The sequence below is a fragment of the Durio zibethinus genome, chromosome 10 (assembly GCF_047325235.1).
Source record: "Durio zibethinus cultivar Kanyao isolate XHJ-2024 chromosome 10, ASM4732523v1, whole genome shotgun sequence".
Lineage (NCBI taxonomy): Eukaryota > Viridiplantae > Streptophyta > Magnoliopsida > Malvales > Malvaceae > Durio > Durio zibethinus.
Genome location: NC_143171.1, coordinates 23,013,782 through 23,035,593, shown reverse-complemented (window position 1 = coordinate 23,035,593; position 21,812 = coordinate 23,013,782). Strand labels below are relative to the sequence as shown.

Genomic DNA, 21,812 nt, shown 5'->3' with positions numbered 1-21,812 from the left:
AATTATTTTTTTTGACAAAGAAAAAGAGTTATTTTATATGATATGCTTCTTTTCCAATAAAATTGTAAAAATATATTTATCTTCAAAAGGAAAAAAAGGATACCATCTTTTTTATGGTTTTGTTTATTGATAAAATTAAGATCAAATTTTAAAACATTGCAAACTTTATGTTATAAACTAATTAAGAATATTAACAATATTCTCTTCCGTATTAAAAAAAATAATTAGTATGTCAAATATAAAAATTTCCTCTTTTTCACTTTCTTGCATCGAGTTCTTCAAAAGGACTCTGTTCGTTTTTTTTTTTTTTTAAATGAGATCATAATTTAAGAATTAAAAAAAATTATAAGTGTTAAAATTTAAAACTCAAATTTATTGAATATTAAATTTTAAAAATGATAATATAACTAATTGACCTTAATTTCGAATTCATATGATCCATTGTTTGAATACAACTAAACTTTGATCCCCTGCATCTCCAAAAACTTTTTTGTTCTCACGGGCAGTGTTGTATCATGTGGAAACTACCCACCTTTTTTTTTTTTCTGTATTTTTATGAATAGTTACAACTTTTTTTCCTATTCTGTATTCATAAGATATCAGTTGACTTGTTGTCATCAAACTCATCTTCTCAATTCTAGTATCATCCGAAACTTCCCATTCTCGGCCTGTTACAAGTTTTTTTTTTTTTTGCAGTAATCCACACTTAAATATATGAACATGTTCCTTCCTATGTATGCAAGAAAGCAACAACTATTAAACACAGGTATTCATATGATAAAAGTACATAAGAATTGTTGAAATCAGAATATCAGATTGCTAAACTTCAACCAAACTGATAAACTGATCCCTTATTCCAAGACTTATTTCGATGAGATGTCCAAGTTTAGTATTTGCTTTATCACCCGTCTCTGCAACATAACCTTCACCCTCATGCTTCTTGACAGAGCTGCAGTAATGGTTCACAATCCATGTTCAAGGTTTTATGCTGAAATTGCTGACCCCCATATTGTTGTAGTGAAGCAGATGGGCACTAGTTTTTCAGTTTTGTGTACCATTACAGATATTCTTCTATCAATACAACTAGAGATTATTGACTTGGCATGGTACACATATAGAGGAAAACTTCTAATCTTTGATCATTTAATAGAATCACTGTCTTGACCAAACTTGATAATCTGATCCTTTATCAATATACTTTTGCCAGCTGCCATCCAATTGATTTTCCTTCGAAGGATTCCAATCAAAATGCCCTAGTTTTATCACTAGGGTATCACCAACCTGTGCAACATAACCTTCGTTATTGGCATGGTATATCTTGACCGAACTTCGGCAATGGATCCCAGATCGTCTTCGAACTTCTATTAATTCCATTAAGAGATCACGGATGCCAAATTCATAGAAGTGGTCATAAAATATTACAGGCTGCAATATTAAAAGAAATGAAAATTGTCACATGCTCGCATGACAAAAGTAAAGTATGAAATTTATGATTCAATCATGTCTATCCTTTGATGCTCCATTAAGAGACATTTGAAGAATCTAGATAGGGAAAAAACGCATATTGTAAAATCCAGAGAGTAGGGGTTCCAAGAAACATTTTTCAGGAATTCCAGTTCTGTGTCTGATGTAGAATAATACAGCAATTTCAGTGACAAAGAACTTACTGTTCCAGGATGGGTCAGGATGTAAGCATATCCCTGTGTAAGCTTATCACGAGGAAACGGCCAGTGACCCTAAAATAAAACTCAAAAGTTAGTAACTGTTGATATAACAACATGACGAAGTGGATTGTTGTGGGCATTATTGATGGATATTATAATTAGTAAATAGGCACGTTTGATGCGTACATGCATTACTTCATATAAATTCAGAAGTGATTATCTGCTTTAAACCTTTTCAACGAATCTACAATATGGCCATATCCATGTACTTGGGTTGGTGGAGAGGTGTCAGAGATCAAGAGGTCATGAACTGAAATGACTGTTAGTGTTAGATGTACAGATAAGGCTAATCCTAATAGTCTGGCTCAGATTGAAGTGGATTGAAATTTGCTGAAATATTCTATTCAGAAAGTCACACTTATGATTCAACAAGAAAAGATATATAGCATCATAAGCTTCATCATGATATAAAACACTACGATCCTTTCACTCTTTCAGATGTTCTTTTAAGAAGATGGCTATGCTCTATCTAGGCAGACGAGAAGGAGGAAAGATAACTACTTCAACCGTCAAAGTGATAAAAGAAAGTTATGTAATCTAACAAGGAAGTTTAGCTTAGAGATTAAGGTGTTTACAGAAATTGTACCCATTTTGACAGTCAGGAAAGATGATACAGCTCTGAGTGTGTGTACGTGTGCCAATTTTTGGGAATGCACGTATGTGTTCAAACACATGCATGCTAGCATGTCTTTAAGAGAGATAGGGAAGGAGTACCTGCGTTGATCCAGTATCATGGTTCTCTAGGAATGTAACAGCACGTGAAGGCCACCATCCCATTACTCCTGTTGGTTTTCCTTGAGGATCTATCAATCTCCAATATTGATTATGTAAAGCAGAGTGGAGTATCCCCTGCAATGGAAAAATACTTGAGACTGCATTTGGAGGAAGCATGAAGCTATTTGAAAGCAATTTCTCCTTATGGCTTATAATGGACATGATATGGCTATCAGAAACATGTGGCAGGCAATATTTCAGATAAATGAATCACAAAAATTTTCTGGTATAAAATTTATAGAACATAACTTTTTTCAACATGCAAAAAGTGTTAGCAGGCAACTGGAACCTTGGCAGTGCAGCTATCACATTGATGAATCAAATCTCAATGTTTTACTTGCATCATAGTTTCTACATACCAGAAGAAAAGGGGGTCTTATATAATTGTTCTTTTCCAATATATGGTCGTGCAAATTAACAATTGAAGAAAAATGCACAAGACATGCACTATTATAGAGATGTCCGTACCAGGCATTAGCAAGTCTCTGAGAGAGAAAGTCTGATTTCAAGATGGCCATGTTAACATTCTTATTTCCAGAGTCTTGTCCTATGCATGTGAAGAGGCCTAATAAATTATATGCTGCCTTTAATTAGAAATACCTTTGTTGTGACATCAAAAGCCGAGGAAGTACCACCGGTGGCATTAATCCAGTTGATTATACGTTGCCGATGAGCATCTAGACATGTCAGCAAAGTCCCAAATATCATGTACGCCAATTTTATTCTATGAGAAAGAAAATGAAACACATGGCAGTTCCATGCAGTCACCAGAAGGACTTAGAAGCACAACACATGAATCTGAATTAAAGTGGGGATCGCATTGCATCACACAATGCAGAGCCAGAAATAAGAAATCTGTGAGTGAATTCAAGGGCCAAGTTGACTAAACTACCCACAAGAATTTCTGTAATAAATATGAACATTATTGAAATCACTTAAATTGAAAATTTCAGAAATGATCACTTCAGGGGTTGACAAGAACTTTTCAAATACCCCAAAACAAGATCTGCTTCAATAAATGTTTCAGAATTCACCGCATGACAGACCAATCAAAGAAGTTTTAACATTGAAAATAGCCACTAACAACGGATTATATAAGCTTATGTGTTTCATTGAATGAAAACTGGAGTTTGCTATAGCCAAAATGTCAAACGAGATCAGACGATAAAGTTAATTTCTTCATAGACAGTACTACATTATTACCTTGATTATAACACAAGTTACCATGTTCATAAGCCAAACTGTCCCAATATTCTCCTATAGCAAATGCAGGATTTGAAGCTTCTATATATTCTTTCGCGTATGTGCCAGAGAAGCCTCTGCAAAAAAGAGCAAATAAGTCATTAATGCTGCTAAAAATGGCATCATCCATAGTTTGATTCAAATGTTTTTGCCTTCTTTTTCCACTTTTTAATGTCCTCTTTCAAATATTTTAGAGTCCTTTTAGGTTTTTGTCTGTGGGCACATTTTATTGTTGGTAAAGCAGAGCGTGGTAGCATTTTGGGATGCACTATCGCATTTTGAGGTTGCTTTCCTGATGGCTTTATGCACAACATTAGAAACCATTCTTGCATGAACTTATAATGAAGTTCTACTGAATGATTTCTCAGCTTCATTCTTAGTTTTTTTTTTGGCCAGGAAAAGCTTCATTCTTGGTTGATGGCGTAGAAAAGTAATTAAGGTAGCTTTTATCCAAAAACTCAAACTAATCTCTGAACTTTGTAATACATTGCATGTATCAATGTTTTCTCTTTCCGGAATACGTAGACAATCATACATGTATGTACAATAAGCTGGCATAGATAAAAATATTGCAAATCTATCTGATATCAGGCTATTCGATTTCTTAGATTGAGTATGAATGCACGACAGCACAAGAAAATGCAAGAAGTGATTCATTATTGTTTCTACCGCAATAAATATTAACTTAATTTGCACTGGTAGAATTACATGGTAGGTTTTAGTGCTTATGCATTCCCCCTGCTCATGGTTTACCATCACAAATAGTAGATCAAAACACTCATTACTAAAGAAATAGAGGAGAAGTTAATGACTGTTGAACATAGGTTCATATACTCTGGAAATAAATGAACAAGAAGCATATTGACCAGCCATCCCACAGCACAAGAGTGGAGGAAATTTCAACAAAGAAGCAATCTATTTCCTTTTTCTCTCATCATGCCTACTGTAATTTGTTTGTCAAAATATATGTACAAGATAAGATGAAATAATAATTCTTGTACCCCCCAATAAAATAAATAAACTAATGACATGTAAGAAAAAAAGGACAATAGAAACACCTTCACCTCACAAAGTCAAGCCGCCACCCATCAAAACCAATATCATTACGGAGCCAGTTCAACCATTGCATTATATCTCTTCGTACAAAGTCTTGGGAATGATCAATGTTTGGTGCTGCATGGAAGATATCACCTAAACATAAACTAAATTAGTTAAATTTAGGGAAGTCCTATTTTTCATTTAATATCTAGAAATATCATGCCATCTGGTTCCATGATAATGTCTAATATGGTTAATCAGCACTTTCTTAAGATGTCACTGCTCTAATTAACAAATTTCAGATCAGCTCCTAGTAGCCAGTGAATTTTTTATTAAATGAACAAATGCTTCTATTTTACAAAAGTAGAACTCAATCCATCCCTCTCTCTCTAATTTTCTTTTAGAGAAAAATGTTCAAACCTATGCAAAGGTTATTGTTGCTATGCATATAGTTAAGGAAAAAGATCCTTTCTGATTCGATTGAAAAAAATACTCTTTAACACCTTTGTAAATGCCCCAATTCCACATAAGGCACATATAAAAGCATAGCCTCAAATTAACCATATTTTCAGGAGTTACAATCTACAGTTTCTACTCTATATTACTGAATTATATATCTTCTTCAGTTCATTTAAAACAAACTATATCATATACATACCACTTGAAGGATTTCCAAGGCCCTGGAAATTTGGATCATCACAAACAATTGCTTCAGGCCCCCATGCAAGCTTGCCTCCAAAAATATTCCAGACACCATTTGGACTCTGAAATAAGCAAAACATCATTTAACTAGACCCCTGCAATAGACTCATTAAGTTCCTGTCACACTTTCAGCAATGCCTCAAGATCTGTAAATAAGTTTACACTCACTAAGGATTTTTCCCTCAAGAAGTTTACACTTCTATATTTATATAATTCAACTACATAAAGAAAGTTTAGCAACCATTAATTTTCTTATTCTTGATAGTTATGGTTGTCTGAGATGCATGGCTTATTAACAACCAGATAATCAAGTGGATTTACAGTATTTGAGTTTAAAATAATCAAAGAAGTAAAAGGACATATGTAGCAACACATAAGTAAGTTCCCTTGAAAGAATAAGAATCCAAAACCACTCAGTTTTGTCTTACTTAGTTTGAATTCAAAAAGACATTAAGTTAGTTTTAAGTAAAATATACCTATTTGAGATTACTGATCCCAGTTTGCAGCACATGACGAATACCTTTTTGTTTGAGCGAATTTTACGAAGTCTTTTAGATAAGAAAATACAGCCACAAAGAGCAAAATTGAGACTTTAAAAGCAATTATTGAGGGAAAAATCTCCCTGGGGGTTGGGGGAAACCTGTTTATGCGCACAGCGATGGTTAAGTACGACATCTCCCAATGCCTGCATATATAGGTGACACAATTTAAGGTTCAGTTCACCATAGGCAACAACTAACAAACAGTATAGAACAAAACAGCATCTGCAATATCACCAATCTTGAATATTTAAACCTCTGTTATCTTTTTTATTTTCTTAGTTTTGTCATTCTTCTGTTTGCAACTTCCAAGATGAAGATGGAGGTTTCATAATATTTCTACCACTTTAATTTAATATATAATGAGGTTATGCAATAATTTCTCATAAATGATTTTTCACAAATATATGATTTGCTCAAATTAATACTCGTATCTGTTCCCAACACTTTGATATTACGCACAATGAGAAATAAAATTTCTGAATAATGCACAAAACTACATAGAGAAATTCCATTCCAAGAGTTTGAACAAAAAAAAAATGTCATAAACAAGCAGAAAGGAGTCCCAAATGTTAACCACTAAAGCTTACTATTCAAAGAAATTGTTCCACATACCAGAAGGTCCTGAGAGTGCATTTCCTCTATACAAAATTTCAGTTCTTCCACAGAGCCATATGAGGAGTTCAAGTTGTAAAGGTCAGAAGGCATATAACCTGCAAGTTATTCCATATTATTAGCACTGCATAAAACAATAAAAAATGTGTCCACAATGTTTAACACCCGCAAACATATTAATTGATGTAACGTGTACTACCGAACAAATAAAATTAGCAGAAAAACTAACTGCTCACTAGGTTGATTTCTTAGGTTTGCAACATTATCATAACAAGAGCATGACATTATCTTCCATACCAGAACAACCACATGCATACATGACATGTTATCTGGAATGACAATTTACTCTATAAAATGTAATAGAATGGTTTAAATTTCAGAAGAGCCATAATTCCAATGAGAAACAAGAAAATAGTAGATGAAACAGTTGAAACTAGTGGAATTTACCTTGAGGTGCAACAGATTCTGTTGGTGGTGGGAACCATACTGCAGTCATCCCAGATTGAGATAAATCAGCAGCCTTAAGAGCTAGCTCCTGGTACCACTGCCTTCTCCAACTTTCCCAATTGAAACCTTGAAACTTGAAATTAACAAATTAAGATTTATGAGTGTTGAAAGTTTAAACAATAGAATGATATCTCTTTATAATGAATATTTTTAGCTGTTTCATAGTTAATCAATGATAACCTCACCTGAAATCAAGTCAAATAAGCATAAGTTCCTATAGTAATAATAAAATGCACATATCTCTATCCCTACCAAGTTTACAATAAAATCAGACATGAAGACAAAGAACAAAGATTAAAGTTGTCTTCAAAGTTAGCTGGAATAAACAAATAAAGTGATAGACAAGAAAAGGTTGCTGGTGAAATCAGCAATATCTCTGGGTGCCTTCAAAAATCTGAAAATACATCACAGATAACACCAAAAATTGAAAAAGGAAGACCTTTTCCCTCTATGTAAGGTTTAAGGAATGGGGGGAGTAAGATATCATATGGTGTGAAACTTACTAAGCAGTCATTGATACAAGTTAAATTTATTTTTTATCTTGTTATTTAATGGCACAAATCAGTCATTCTGTCTGCCAGGAGGAAGTAATTGCAGAGAATGAATCCACTCTACCACAAATTAGTATTAGAAAAAAGTGTAATGCTTCCTTCAATAAACAAATATAAAACTCTGCCATTTTGTTTTCTAGAAAAAAGAAGATAAAGAATTACAATTTACAAAGTTTCAAAGTGGTCATTGACACAAGTGGCAAACATACTACTTTTGCTGCTAAAAGTAACAATGCAAACTAGGTTAAGATCCTATATTAGCCAAATAAAATCATTTCATTTTCCCAACATGACGGACATTTGACCAGGATAATATACTTAATAGATATCTATGCTTTAAGTTAAAACCATGAAACCTCAGTTAATCAAAGTCATGTGGTATCAAATCAATAGCAAGTAAATCCAGCCATATCAACTCACCACAATTTCTCTTCCTGTTCCAGTTCCTGGCTCTGCATTGATTTTCATATTCTAATGCAAATTAGATATGAACCTTCTTCTACAAATTTTTTTTGGGAATGGCAAAAGGAAAATTTAAGATAAAAGGAAAACCAACCTAATTTTTTTTCTTCTGGAATCCTTTGCCATTTAACTGTCTTTCGCTGAAGTGCCCGTTCCAAAGCCTTACGTTTCTTCTCTATTACTTCTTTTTCAATTACATGTTCAATAAGCATATCACCGTCTTTTGGCTTTTCTTGAGCAATGGACCAAACCTCATCAGGTTTGGGCAATTCCAAAGATTTAAAATTTGTATTTAGGGCTTCAAATATGTCAGTCTTTCTAGGTGGAAACTTGGGACGGATGCTCCGTATCCTTCTTGCTATCCTCTGAGAAATCTCCTTACGTGGACCATCACTCAGAAGTTTCCATTTCTGCGAATCATCATCAGTCAAAAGGTCTATCCTCCCACCATTAACAACATAGATGGCTTCTTCATCCTCTTCATTTTGTGGCCTTTCCTTCAACAATAATGACTCAGCAATCTCTGCTCTCTGTCTCCACATCTTTAAAGCACTCTCTGATGTCCTCAGTGACCTCTGTAGGGCTTCACATCTTCTCATGTAGGCATTGTCTCTCGAACGTGTTGTTTCTTTGGCAGCATTAACAGCAGCTTTGATGCTTTCCAACTCAGCCTTAAAAGCCTTGGAAACAGCCCTCTTTCTTTCTATTGCTTCTTTCTTTATTTTCTCCAACAAAGACTTAATCTCCTCTTCCTGCTCCAGAGCCCTTTTCCTACTCAACTCTTGAAATTCAAGCAATGCCTTCTCAGCATTACTGGCTCGGAGTTCTGCTGCATTTACTTGTGCTTGGACCTGTTGCAACTCCAATTTCAACCTGTCAACCTCACTTTTTGAAAGCAATAATTGAGATTCTAACTCACTGACAGCCCCTTGTAACTTAATATTCTCAGACTGAACAGAAGCAATAGAATCAATTGGATTTATACTATCATTGAAAGCAGCCACAGCTTTTGCAGCCTGGTCACCGGCCTTTTCTGCCACTTCAAGGGCCTTGGTTATAGCATCTTTTGACTGCTCAATGATTGACAAAATAGTGCCTTCGGTTGCTTTTCTTATTTGTTCTTCAATTTGATACGCTGACTCAGCAGCCAAGGTTTCTGCAGCTGAAACCCTCAGCTTGGCATCTTCTAATATGTGAGATGTGGCCTGTTGGAAAGCAATCTCTGTTAACTTTTCAACTTGTACTGCAAGTTCAACGGTATCTTGTTTTGCAAGAACCAACTTAGATTCCAAGGTAAATTTCTCTTCCACTGACTCCTGCAGCTTCTGATGGAACAGAGATTTCGCTGACTCCAGTTTTGAAATAGTCAATTCCTTGTCATGCAAAATCTCAGCCACATATTCCTGCTGTTTAGCCTTAGAGCAAGCAAACTCTTCAAGCAATTGATCTCTTTCTTTCTCAAGGGCTTCTTGTCTGGCCTGAGCCTCAGAAAGAGCTCTTCTGGTCTCCATTAACTCCACCTCTTTCATCTCCAAAATTTCATATCCCCCTGATGAAGAACCATCTTCATTATCAGCCACATCTGCAGAAGTGTCATAGGGATCGTCCTGCCATAGAAATTCAACAATCACCAGCCATTCCCAACCTCTTGGTACAACAGTTACTCAGCTTTTTCATTCATTTATTTCTTAAATAAAGGGAAAAATCACAACTACGAAACCAAGCAGAGTCACCTGTTTTTACAAAGATCCAGGCAGACTACCGACTCTGAGAAACCTTGGTTTCACTTTAACATTCAGTAATCATATCAAGGCAAACTTCTAGTAAAATTTTTGGGAATTCTTGCATTATTTATATACAATTACACAATCAACTAATCAAAATTTCCCCAAAATTCCTATTTAAACCTAAATAGCTAGCGAGCGTAATATGTGTGCTACTCTAAAGCCAAAACTAATGACAATAATAAAATATGCATCAGTAAACACTCACCATCTTTGAGGCTACAATTACTCTTGGTCCGCACTGCCAGTTGCCAGTAAGTAAATGCTTCCTGCAAGAACATCATCTTCCATCCATGATATGATAAAATGCTCACATTTCAAGTAACAGCTATACCTTACCAAATAAGTGTGTATATAAAAATCAAACAATGATCATAGAACTATGAAAGAAAAAGATAACAGGTATTGAGTAAGTTATCAAAAAAAAAAAAAATTGGAGCTTTAACTTAAATAAAGAACCTTTTCCTGTTAGAAGAGCCTCCCAAGATTAAATGAAACTGCCCACGTGGTGTGCCTGAAGAAACAACAGGGAAGTGGGGAAGAAGCATCCCAAAGGCTGAACTTGGCAATAAAAAAACACTCATTTTGCTTTCTGTCAAGAGAAAATAAAAATTTTAACAACATTTTTTGAACTTCACACAACCAAAGATGATTAATTAGCAAATAAGTTTCGTTCGTAAAAAGTTACGTCCTTGGTTATAGAAAAAAGATATTGCCTATTGCTTCAAAAATAAAGATCTCAAAATCAACCTAAACAATTAATGAATTCTATATATAGCAGAACAAAAAGTAATAAAAGCAAAGCAAAAAACCCATTAAAGTGAACATTGTGATACGTTTATACAAGTCATTGGATCATGTAAGAAAGAATAAACAAGTTTATATAAGATAAAGTCATCAACTTGGCTGCAGAAACAGTTATTGCCTTGATTATTACTTAAAAAAAAACAAATCAATTCTAGCAGAAAGAAAAGTATTAAAGAAAAAACAGAAAATCCATTACGGTGAACATCTTAATGCATTTAGATAAGTCATTGGATCATGTTAAAAGACAAAAAAAAATGTAACCTGATATGTATTAATCTGAAAAGAGTTGTGGGAATTCAGTTCATTGTGTTTGATGTTGAGTGTTAATTTTTTTTTTTATCCGATTAAGGAGAGAATTAGAACAATGGGAAATTAGGGTTTGGAGCTTAGCATTGGAAACGGAAATAGGCAAAGAGAAGGGAGAGGGAATCGCGGGGTGAGAGATGCAGTTTATATGGTAGAGAAGAATGGGAGTGGCTTTGTGAGATTGCATAACGTTCATGCAGTTTTGACTATCAGTTTTGGAGGACCAAAATGCCCTCAACCAAATTTCAAATGGTCATATTCTCAAAGAAACATAAATTAGATAACATTTTTTCTTATTATGAAAAAAATGTAAAATATTTTTCATGTTTATTTTAATAAAATTATATATTATTTATCTTTTTACTCTTGCAACTAGTGTTCATAAAAATAAGTAATCATAAATCTATTTATTTTTAATTTCTTGCTTTTTTATATATTAAAACATAAAAATAAAAATACCAACCAAAGGACCATTGATTAAAAAAAAATCACTTTAAGTTATAAAATTGAATTTGTAGCTTTACTTGAATGTTGGTCCAACATTGATTAAATTTATATAAGGAGCTATTTACTGATGGAATGACTATCTATCTTTATAATTTTTTCTTGCATTAGAATTGATTAAGATTAATTATAATTTTCAAAATCCTAATTAACCCAAATCATTATTTATTATCAAAGAGATTATAGCAACCCAAATCACTATTGTTTATGAATCCATTTGTAAAGTTAAAAAATTATATTTTTTTATATAGTATGATAATTCATAAAAATATCATTTATTTAAATAAAAATGAATTTACTAATTTAATAAGAAAAATATGAAAGAAAAAGAAAAATTACAGTGACAAATTAGAGGGTAGTTAAGTCAATGTGTTAGGAGGTTAGATCAGATTCACGAGGTTCGACGGGCTTACCAGGGAAAGCAAATGTGCTTTTCTCATAGTACTAAATGACAAGAAAGAAAAAAAAGGAAAGAAAAGCCCAAAAGGCCAAAAATTTAAAAGCAAATGATGTTGGAAAAGGATTGTAATTATTTTCCAATCAATCAAACAATCTGACTGAAAAAATAGTTCTGAAGTCATTGACTTGACTTTAGCAAAAGCCATAATTCTTTAAGAAACTAGAAAACGGTCACAAAACTAAACAGCCTCCAAAGCAAAAGAAAACCCATATCCAAACAATTTTGAAGCATCAATTTGCATTACCAGCTTGAGGAGACTATTAGCAACAAATTACAAATTACCAAGAAAAAAAAAACCAAATTTCCTAAAGAAACCAGGAAATTTTCAATTACCCAGAAATATCAGCATCCTTTTATTAGCTTGGATGAGAACATTTGCAGGAAATTACAATTACCCAAGAAAAACCCAAATCAGATTATAACAAAAAATATATATTAACTTGAATCCAAAATCACTCCCACATGTCTTAAGAAATTTAAAACCAACACTGAAAATGAAAAGAGAGCAAAAACCCAGCTGTTATTTATAGAGATATATAAAAATAAAAAAATAAAAGTTTTTACCAGCTTGAAGTAAGCTTGTTAACAATGGAGGAAAGGCCTAAACCAGAGAGATCAGAAGGGATGGCGATGGCTGTCGTCGGAACTTTATATGGAGGTTTTAGCTTTGTTACAAATCTGACTTGAATCCTCCTTGAGTTTTCTTCATTGGTTTCTCTGTTAATTTCCATTTTTCTTCAAAATTTTTTTTTCTTTTGGGCTTGTTAAGTTTAGAGACAGAAGAAGGTCTGCATTTGGACATCACTGGAGTCCCGTTTCAGTGCGCTGACTCTCTTTCTTGGTGCAATCTCATCGCTGGATGTCATATTATCAGTGTGAATGAAAATATGCCTCAAAATTTTTACTGAAGGCAAGGGTAGTTTTCACAAAAGACTCTACTTTATTATTACTAATTTTTTACTTTTAAAATTAAAGTGCACTCAAACTTTTTTTTTTCAGTTTGTTCATTCTTTTTTTTTTTTTAACTTTATTTTAAATTAATAATAATAATTATTTTGATATAAAAACAATAATATTAAACTTTAATTATTTATTAACTTTATAAATATCAAATATATTATAAAATTTATTTTAAATGAATTTTAATTTAATATCTATTATGATAAATTTATTTTATTATATTTTATCTCACTTTTATTATTACGTTTATATCCAAATACATATATCATTATTGATTTTAATTTAAATTTTATAATATCCAATCTTACATTACAATAACTAATTTTATTATCATCATTATTTTTAATTTTATCAAAATTAATCTCATCATTCATCCAAATAGACTTAAGCAGGAGGTTAAGAAAAATGAAATAAAAAAAATGTGGGGAATTAGAGTTTTAGTTTATGGTAGAAACTTCAAATCAGCCTTGTTAGGTTTTTTTATTTTTTAATTTAGTTATAGATGTTTTTACTTCTTTTTTTCTCTCCTTTTTAATGGTTGAGAAAAAAAATTAAAAAATCAAAAATTAATTCAAAATCATAGTATTTGATTCTATTTGAATTTTTTTTCTTATTAAGTTCAAATCAAATTTAAATATTAAATGTATATATTAAATTCGAACTAAATTTTAGATCAAATGTAAAAAATATAAAAAAATAAATTAAATTATATATTTTTATTAATTTATATATTTTTTTAAATTTTTATAAAATAAAAATAATTATTTTCTATATAAATCTATTTAAATATGTTAAAAATTATATTAAAATAATATATAAAAAAATTTTAATTTAGAAATCGATAAATCAAATCAATAAAATTCGATTCAAATTTATCAGTTTCAAAAAAATATCGATTGAGATTTAAATCAAAATTTAAAAATATATAATATTATATAATTTTTAAAAAATCGAATTGAATCTAATTCATTAACACTCTTACCCTTTGTCTTTTTCAGTTTTTTTTTTTTTTTTCATTTTATTTTCAAGTGAAGAAAGAGAATCTATCCCTAATGTTTATTGTAATGAAACCAAATAAAACTTATCAAGTGGGATTTTCTTTTTTTTTTTTTTTTTGTAATTTACCCTAAAAGTTTAAAAAGCAGAACATTGCATTACATATAATTGTAAAGTAAACTCATTTGTGTCTCTTGTGATTTTTTCCCTTTACATAGCACCATATGATTTTTATTTTCTTAATTGATCTCCTATGATTTTTAAGTTTTTTTTTTTAACATAACAATATATGATTTTAATTTTCTCAATTAACACCAAGTAATTAGGTCAATGTTATTTGGAAGTTTAAATGACTTTCAATGGCTTAAACTCAATTAGAGGAAAACACAATTAGTCCCCTGCAGCTGAGATTTTCAGGATCAAAAGCAAACCCTCAATTTTCAAGGATTTCTATGATAAACAGGAGATTGTTGCTAAAGTTTAGCATTAACCTTCAGACACTTCAATCCAATCCATTGTCTATCAATAGTTCCCATTTGTCTCTCTAACATATCTAATGGTATTCTTTTTTCTAACTTTATATATATATATATATATATATATATATATATAAAAGTAATGTTCTACATAACTTTGTAACCAAGAAGCTAACTGAAAAAAAGAGAGAAAAATCCATAATTTTGTTACTACTTGATGAACTGAAAAACCAGCAGCACCCTAAAGGTTATTGAAAAGCATCTCCCTCTTGCAAATCCGGGCAATGGTTCTCACTCTCAGCAGTTACCGTCTTGAGCAAAATCTGCAATCAACTTTGCAACATGGCGAGGCTTCTCAACGTGAGGAAGGTGACCACTATCTGGTACTCGTTGCATACTTGCCTTTGGAAGCTCAAAAAGCAGTCTCTTTAACATGTCAAAAAATAAAGAAAAAATGAAATCAAAAGATGTAGTTAAACCATATATTGTCCTGGTTATTTCTTGATAAGGTCTATGCACCAGGGAAAATAAAGGTCATTTTGGCAACTTGTCTAACAGGTTCATATTACCTTTGATTAGTATTAATAATAAACAAATGGATAGTACATGAGCATCAAGAACGTCTAATGAAAGAATCTGTGTTTCACAAGTAGCTCTGCATGGAATTGAGTGACTCATATTCCATGTTATCATCAAGTATGATTTTATAGGCAAAATGTGCAAAAGCATACCAGGCTGCTAGTGTTTTCAGAAGAAGATGCTTTGTATTTTTTGAATTTTAGTCCATAAATTAATTTGGGATTTGAGGAAATTTTATGAATTAAAATTGTGGCCTTTTTTTGTACAAAGGAGATTGTAGTTTGGAGATGAGAGAAGGGATTACAAGTAATGGGTGGGATATCACCTCTTAAAAGGTGAACTTTTTTTTTAATGGAAGAAAAAACCCCAGCACCAGTATTGCGGCTATATGGAAATTGTATTTGTATGGAATTATTCATATTTGAAGCAAGATCTCATAAGTAATATAACCTAATAACTTGAAATGGGACCTCATAAATAATTGCCTGAAATAGCGAAAACTCACCATTGCCAGTTGGTTGCTCACAATCTTATCATTCTCGCCACAGATAATCAGTGTTTTCTGCTTCACCTACAGAAACAAAATTCAGATAGAATGTTACAACAATATTTCCCACTTTTTAATCTGTCTTCTCCCAACTTCTGACAACCTAATATTATGTCTAAGCTGTAAATGAACAGCTCATCCTTCAAAACAGTCGGACTACTAGAGAAAATTAACCTTCCATTTGGCCTCATATGCAACAAATATGAGAAAATAAATACTTTCAAAAGAAGCATTCTTTAGCAGTTCTTTTTGTGCATTCTATAAACATAACACATACAGAATCCAACTTAATTCAATCTTCAGCAAATTCGTGCATTAGGAGCACAGTCCCCGTTACTGCCACAGATGTGGATTGCTTTCATTAGATCAAGTCAAGCTATAACCTCATTCCGGTGAATGCAGAAATAAAAATAAAGCACGAAAACTGATAGTGCAGAATGCAGCAAAAAAAAAGCAGATGGATGAACTGATAACGGAATTCTGTAACTCAAACCTTAATTAGCTTTCCCCAGATAACCAATAAATACATTAAGCTTTTACATGTTGGCATTTTACCTTTTTCTTTGACCGTAATGCCCCCAATCCCACATCCGCCAATTGTGAGGATGCTATGATATATAAGATTAGATTTAATCCTATATTTATAAACTGTTTTTTGTTGGATAAAACCGTGAGACCTTCGAGTCAAAATTAACTGGCAGCAATTGAAGCACATGTTCTCATAAAACACTTATGTCCTCGGCTATGGTTAAATTCACAGGTCTATGTCTCATGTATTGTTAGAACAAGATGTTATAAACTGCATGCAAAGGCTAAAGGACTAATGTTTACTGTTTAAGCACACATGAGCCTCAAAATTTTCTCGATGTACCTGCTTTATTTGGGACACTACATTGTAGCCTCCACTAACCATAAAATTAACAGTCGCGTCTTTCCACCAAGGCATGTGGCAATGTAAGCGGCCAACCTATGTTGTCATATGAAAACAAAATTTGAGTTCAGCTTTTATACATAGCAACTTGTTGCAAGAGAAAACTAACAAATACATTAAATATCAGTGTTCAAATAGTAAAAAATGTCAGAGGTTAAAACTTACATTTGTCCAGTCTAAGCTCTTGGATAATGGTATGCCATCAAAAGCCAATAGATTTGCATAAAAGCGTAAAGGGAATGCTTTTAGTAGAGAAACCTGATTCATAAGCATTACTAGAATGTTAGCATTAAGTTCATTGATAGAATAAATGAACGAGCAAAACAGAAATGCCACAAACCACATTATTTAAGGGATATGGAAACTTACCCCAGCATAAGCTACTAATTTTGGTAACTTTGCAAGGTTTCCTGTGCCTTCTGCATATACACTAGGATTGATCAAAACCAACTTTTTGACCTGAGATGTTCAGAAAATATTGTTACTAGTGCGCACAAACAGAAAAGCTGAGTAACCAGACTCCAAGTGAGTGAGGTTAGGAGAAAAGGCATAAGCAAGAGTAAAAGCAAAACTGAGAATACTTGAGTAAGATATTCTAAAGCATATACAAAGTTAGAATGCCTCTGCAACTGCTGCCTATGTGGATATATGTCTATCTTACAAGCGGGATATGCAAAATAGGAAAGTGATCATTTAATTGATAATTAATTGGATCAGAAGTATAATGGTGGCTAACAAAATTTAAAGGCTGTCACCACTTTGACAAATCAAGTTATTCCTATTTGGGTTTTCTTATTCACATTGATTTCTTTTTTTTACTCTAGATCAATTTCCTTTCTTTTTGTCAACACTCTGGGATGTACTCATCCTTAGGTCTCAGAACCACATCTGCTAACTAAACATTCAAAAATAAACCAGTTTAGAGTGAAATTTGTTTAGAGTACAATGGCCTTCAAATCATTCATTTTGATAAGATCGAAACAACTATTGTGGCTGATGTTCCAAAATTGACGCTCTTATTAAATGAATAAAGAATACCAAAAATGGTAAGCAACTGATTCCATACAAGAAACATTGGTGTAAATTTTTTTTAATTCCTTGACAGCATAGCTGTCATTTGGTGCCTGGATTTTCAGTCCCAAAATCATTGATTCATGAGGTGGGGCAGGTTAGCATAACACCCGGTTCATTGATAATCAATCTATTTCGAATCCTCATTCTACCATTTCAGCTAAAGATGAAAATTTCCCATATGTTAGTACAATTTCAAGTTCATATACTCCAGTCCAGAGCTACAGCAGTAAATAATGGAAAAGTTCAGATGATCGGACAAGAATTATTTAGCTGCATACAACTTCCAAGTTCTTTGGCATGGATTTTTCTTAGAATTTCTTTTTAATGAAAACTATTTGACATTTGCTTGCAGCAAGATAAATATATATGATAGTGGAACATGGACAAGCACTTGGAAAAGCAGTGAGTAATTTTTCAGACAAATCATTTACAATGAATCAGGCATGAGAATGAGCTAAATCGTAGAGGACAGACTTACAGTTTCTGGATAATTTACTGCAAAGTCAATTGCAATAGCAGCACCAAGACTTGGTCCGACTAAGACCACTGGCCTTTTGATGTGGGACTTCCACAGCTAGAATAAATAGAAAACAATATAAATTCAAGGACTGATCTAAATGATCTCCATCAAACAACATAAAATGCATGTACCCAAATCATCCACACATCTCAAGCCAGAATACCAATTAGAAAACAAATATGAATTCCAAGTTCAAGAATACATGTTCGCAGCAACACTTGAATGAAAATTCAAAGCATTTAAGCCAATGGCATGAGACAACTAAACGACTTAAGATGCAGTAAAAAATTTCAGAATAAAAGAATTTGATGAATATACCTGATAGAGGTGGTAACGTTTAGATGCTACATTACATGGCGGAAGTCTTCCTAGTAAAGGTTAGCAAAAATGGAATCAAGAAGAAAGAATATAAAGACCGGTCAATATCAAAGCAGACTGCAAGAAATAGACATAAAGACAAAATCCAGTGGAAATAGAGTTAGGATGGGAGGATGAACCTAAATCAGAGAAGCCCCACCCAAGAACGTCTAGAGCCCATGCCTCCAAGCCAGATTCTTCGAGCAACGGGTAAGCACGCCTCCATTCTAAACAAGAACTAAGGGATAACAACATATTGAAACTGGTTCAGCAGGAAATAGGAAGCTTATGCTAATTACTTTAAATCTATATGCTATTAACCTGTCAAAGCAATGGAGAAGAACAACTGGATTGGGATCAGTCTGTACTAGTGGTTGTACACAGCTACTCATTATAAAACTTTCAGAACATCCAATCTGCAATTGTGACAAGAACATCATATAAGTTCCAATTTGGGAGAGCCAGATGAAAATTTAAAGGCTGGAGTAAACAAAAAACAGGTAAACTCTACAGCATAGCTCCCTGTGGAAATCACACACTGATACATGCATCTGCCTAGTAATTATCTGGTATGGTTTTATAAGGTAACATAGTTTTCTTTTACTAGAATTAAAATTTTAATTTGAGCTATTAGCTATGATAGAAAGAGAAGGGTTTTTTTCTGCTTGATTGATCAAGTATAGGTAGAAATTTTCGAAAAGAAAAACTCCCAGTACTCGATCAACAAAACACCCTTGATTTTCTATATCTAGAACTTGGAAAAACTACACATTAACAACACAGAATTCTAAAATTCCCCATCACATCCACCAGCAAACTCCACCAACAGCTAGCATTCTCCAAAAAAGTCAAAACACAGAAGAAAACTCTTGGTAATCAAAACCACTTTTTTGGGTCAGCCCAATACATTAAAATGAAACAAAAAAAAAAGTGAAGAAATAAAGAGACAACACTATAAAGAGTAAAATGAAGGAAGAGAAGGAAGAAGAACATTAACCTGTACAGGGAGCCTCTTAATCCTCCTAGCCAAATTTCTAGCAAAAGGGTCTTTGATTTTTTCAACCTCTTTGGGAAGAAACGAAGGGAACCCATTATCACCACCACCATCACCAACCACCTTCACTCCACCACTAGATCTTTCAATTTTCTTTGTTTTTGCAACTCCTCCTAATGCCGCTGGTGGAAGTGACCCCAATTTAAGAGTAGCCATCATCATCCTTTCGTTCCCAAAATCCAAAAATATCAAATACTTAACTTTAATAAAAACTTTGAACAAAACCAGCAATGATTCAAAGCTTAAAAACAAAACCAAATAAAAAACAGAAGAGAACAAAAAAAAAAAAAAAAACTAAAACTAAAACTAAAACTTTCAGACAATTTCTATTGTTTAGGTGGGTGGCACGTTGACAATGGGATTCTTTTGTTTTCAAGTACAATAACTTGCTGGACTTGTCTAATTTAATGATGAACTGGATTTTTTGACTCATTTCCAAAGAAACCAGAAAAACTCAGGTGTCTATTCTGGTAGGTACTACTTTGCATTCCCCTCCAGCGACCATGCAAGATAAAAATGAGGTCCACTCCCACTGGGCAACTAGCCTACTACCTATAAATTCATAAATTTCATAAATTTCTTTTTCACGAAAATGGCCTAAACATAACTATATGCTTTTAGTACTCCACATTAATGCGTCTTTAGTTAGCCATCCATCATTGTGAAACGTGCATCCCTAGTTAGCCATCCATCTTTAGTTGGCCATCCATCATTGAAGGATTCAACAATAATTCAAGGATATTGTTGCATTTGATTTTTCACAAATATACAAAAGTTTATGATTTTTTTTTTGTGATTTATATTGCTGTTTTAAAAAATTTTGCATTCAGACACTTAACTACAAGGTAACTTTTATTTTTAAGAAGAAAAATTTCAGTAAAATTTTTTAATTTTATTATAAAAATTAAAAAATGATACATATTTTAATGTATAATAAAAAAATGTAATAATCTTTTAATTTTATTTATTAAATTAAAAAATTACAGTATTGGTTCATAAGGAATTATATTGGTGTAAAAACTGAATGCATTATTATGCCATATGATTTTATGATTTTGTTCATCACAGCAAACACTAAAATAATGAGAGATTGGACAATTAGACACAATTTTACTATATATTAAATGATAAAATTTAATTAAAATTTAAATTTATAAGAAGGTCCAAAAGAAGGGGAAAAAAAAAGGCAAAGGAAGCCAAGAAATGACATAAGGGTTAACCATACAGGCAGTGCCATTTGTTCAGTAACTTTCCAGGAAAAAACACGTGATGTTTTATAAGAGAAGGAATGTTTTTTTTTTTTTAATAAAAATTTAAAGATAGATAGATTATTTAATTTTTTATGTTAGAGTAAAATGTGTCGTACTTAACAGTTTAAGATAGGTGGTTGTAAGTCATGCATTCGAGATGATTCCAATAAATAACTATCGATAAAACTCAAATCCAATATCTCTTCATAAAAAAAAACGATCTTAATCGATTGAACCAATCATTTATTAGTGAAAAGAAAATTTTGATCATAAAAGAAATGTTTCAAATTTACTTTACTACTACTATTAATTTTCAAGGACATAGTTTGGTGCAGGATTGATAGTTCATGCAACTACTTTCCCCCGACACTTAAACATTAAAATTATAAAATGCAGTTAAAAAATAAATATTGTTGAATATAATGCTTAGTTCAATTAATTTATATAATTATTTTTAAAATATAATATTTAAAAAGTTTAAAATTTAAAATTTAGAATCCAATATTTATAATTTTTTTTTATTTTCAAACTGATATTTTTATAAAAAATTCAATATTGTTAATAAAAATTTCAATTTTACCCTCTTTAATTGAAAATTTTAATTATCTTTTGAAAACGTAATTTGGGGTTTGTTAATGCCAAATAATAGGAAAAAAAAAAAAGAAAAGCTTGGTGGGCGTTTAAGAAGATGCCCAAGAATTTTAGGAGATATTTGTTTATATATAAAGAAAATAGTAACATATAAATAGAGAAAGTGATTATTGGTATTAAAATTAAAATTAAAATTACAAATTTATTAAATATCAAATTTTAAAATAAATTAAATTATGAATGGAAACATTTGAAATCTTGTAAGTGTGGGCCATTTCATTATTGTCGATGGCAACAGGTACGATGTCGGAGGAGTTAAGAATATCAATAAATCTACACACCTGTATTTAAATTATAAATATTCGCCCGTATTTAACATTAAAAGTATATCATTTATAATTATTTTATTATCATATTATAATTATTTTATTATAATAAAAAAATAAATAAAAATTTATCATT

The 21,812-nt window shown here is 32.0% G+C and overlaps 2 protein-coding genes across 7 annotated transcripts; both read right to left on the bottom strand.

Moving 5' to 3' along the window:
• Nucleotides 1-760: 760 nt before the first annotated feature.
• Nucleotides 761-12,927, bottom strand: LOC111292875 (uncharacterized). Of its 6 annotated transcripts, none has more exons than XM_089766945.1 (15): nt 12,580-12,927; nt 10,398-10,530; nt 10,147-10,207; nt 8,249-9,761; nt 8,113-8,163; nt 7,082-7,207; nt 6,635-6,732; nt 6,121-6,165; nt 5,437-5,542; nt 4,805-4,931; nt 3,702-3,817; nt 3,099-3,175; nt 2,439-2,573; nt 1,668-1,736; nt 761-1,425 (listed from the first exon to the last, which is right to left on the bottom strand). In XM_089766945.1, exons 2-15 carry the CDS (start codon nt 10,520-10,522, stop codon nt 1,153-1,155), a joined length of 2,922 nt encoding a protein of 973 aa, XP_089623071.1. In that variant the 5' UTR covers nt 10,523-10,530; nt 12,580-12,927; the 3' UTR covers nt 761-1,152. The 6 variants fall into 6 exon arrangements, with proteins under 6 accessions (XP_089623071.1, XP_089623072.1, XP_022741222.2 ...); XM_089766946.1 differs by having other exon boundaries at nt 7,082-7,214; nt 8,113-8,144; XM_022885487.2 differs by lacking the exon at nt 12,580-12,927 and adding an exon at nt 11,007-11,226 and having other exon boundaries at nt 7,082-7,214; nt 8,113-8,144.
• A 1,166-nt stretch (nt 12,928-14,093) lies between these two features.
• On the bottom strand, nt 14,094-20,043 carry LOC111292607 (alpha/beta hydrolase domain-containing protein VTE7-like). The gene is made up of 10 exons (XM_022885052.2): nt 19,453-20,043; nt 18,777-18,871; nt 18,596-18,693; nt 18,417-18,466; nt 18,057-18,152; nt 16,874-16,963; nt 16,670-16,762; nt 16,445-16,540; nt 15,532-15,597; nt 14,094-14,873 (listed from the first exon to the last, which is right to left on the bottom strand). Exons 1-10 carry the CDS (start codon nt 19,669-19,671, stop codon nt 14,745-14,747), a joined length of 1,032 nt encoding a protein of 343 aa, XP_022740787.2. The 5' UTR covers nt 19,672-20,043; the 3' UTR covers nt 14,094-14,744.
• Between the last annotated feature and the right edge of the window lie 1,769 nt (nt 20,044-21,812).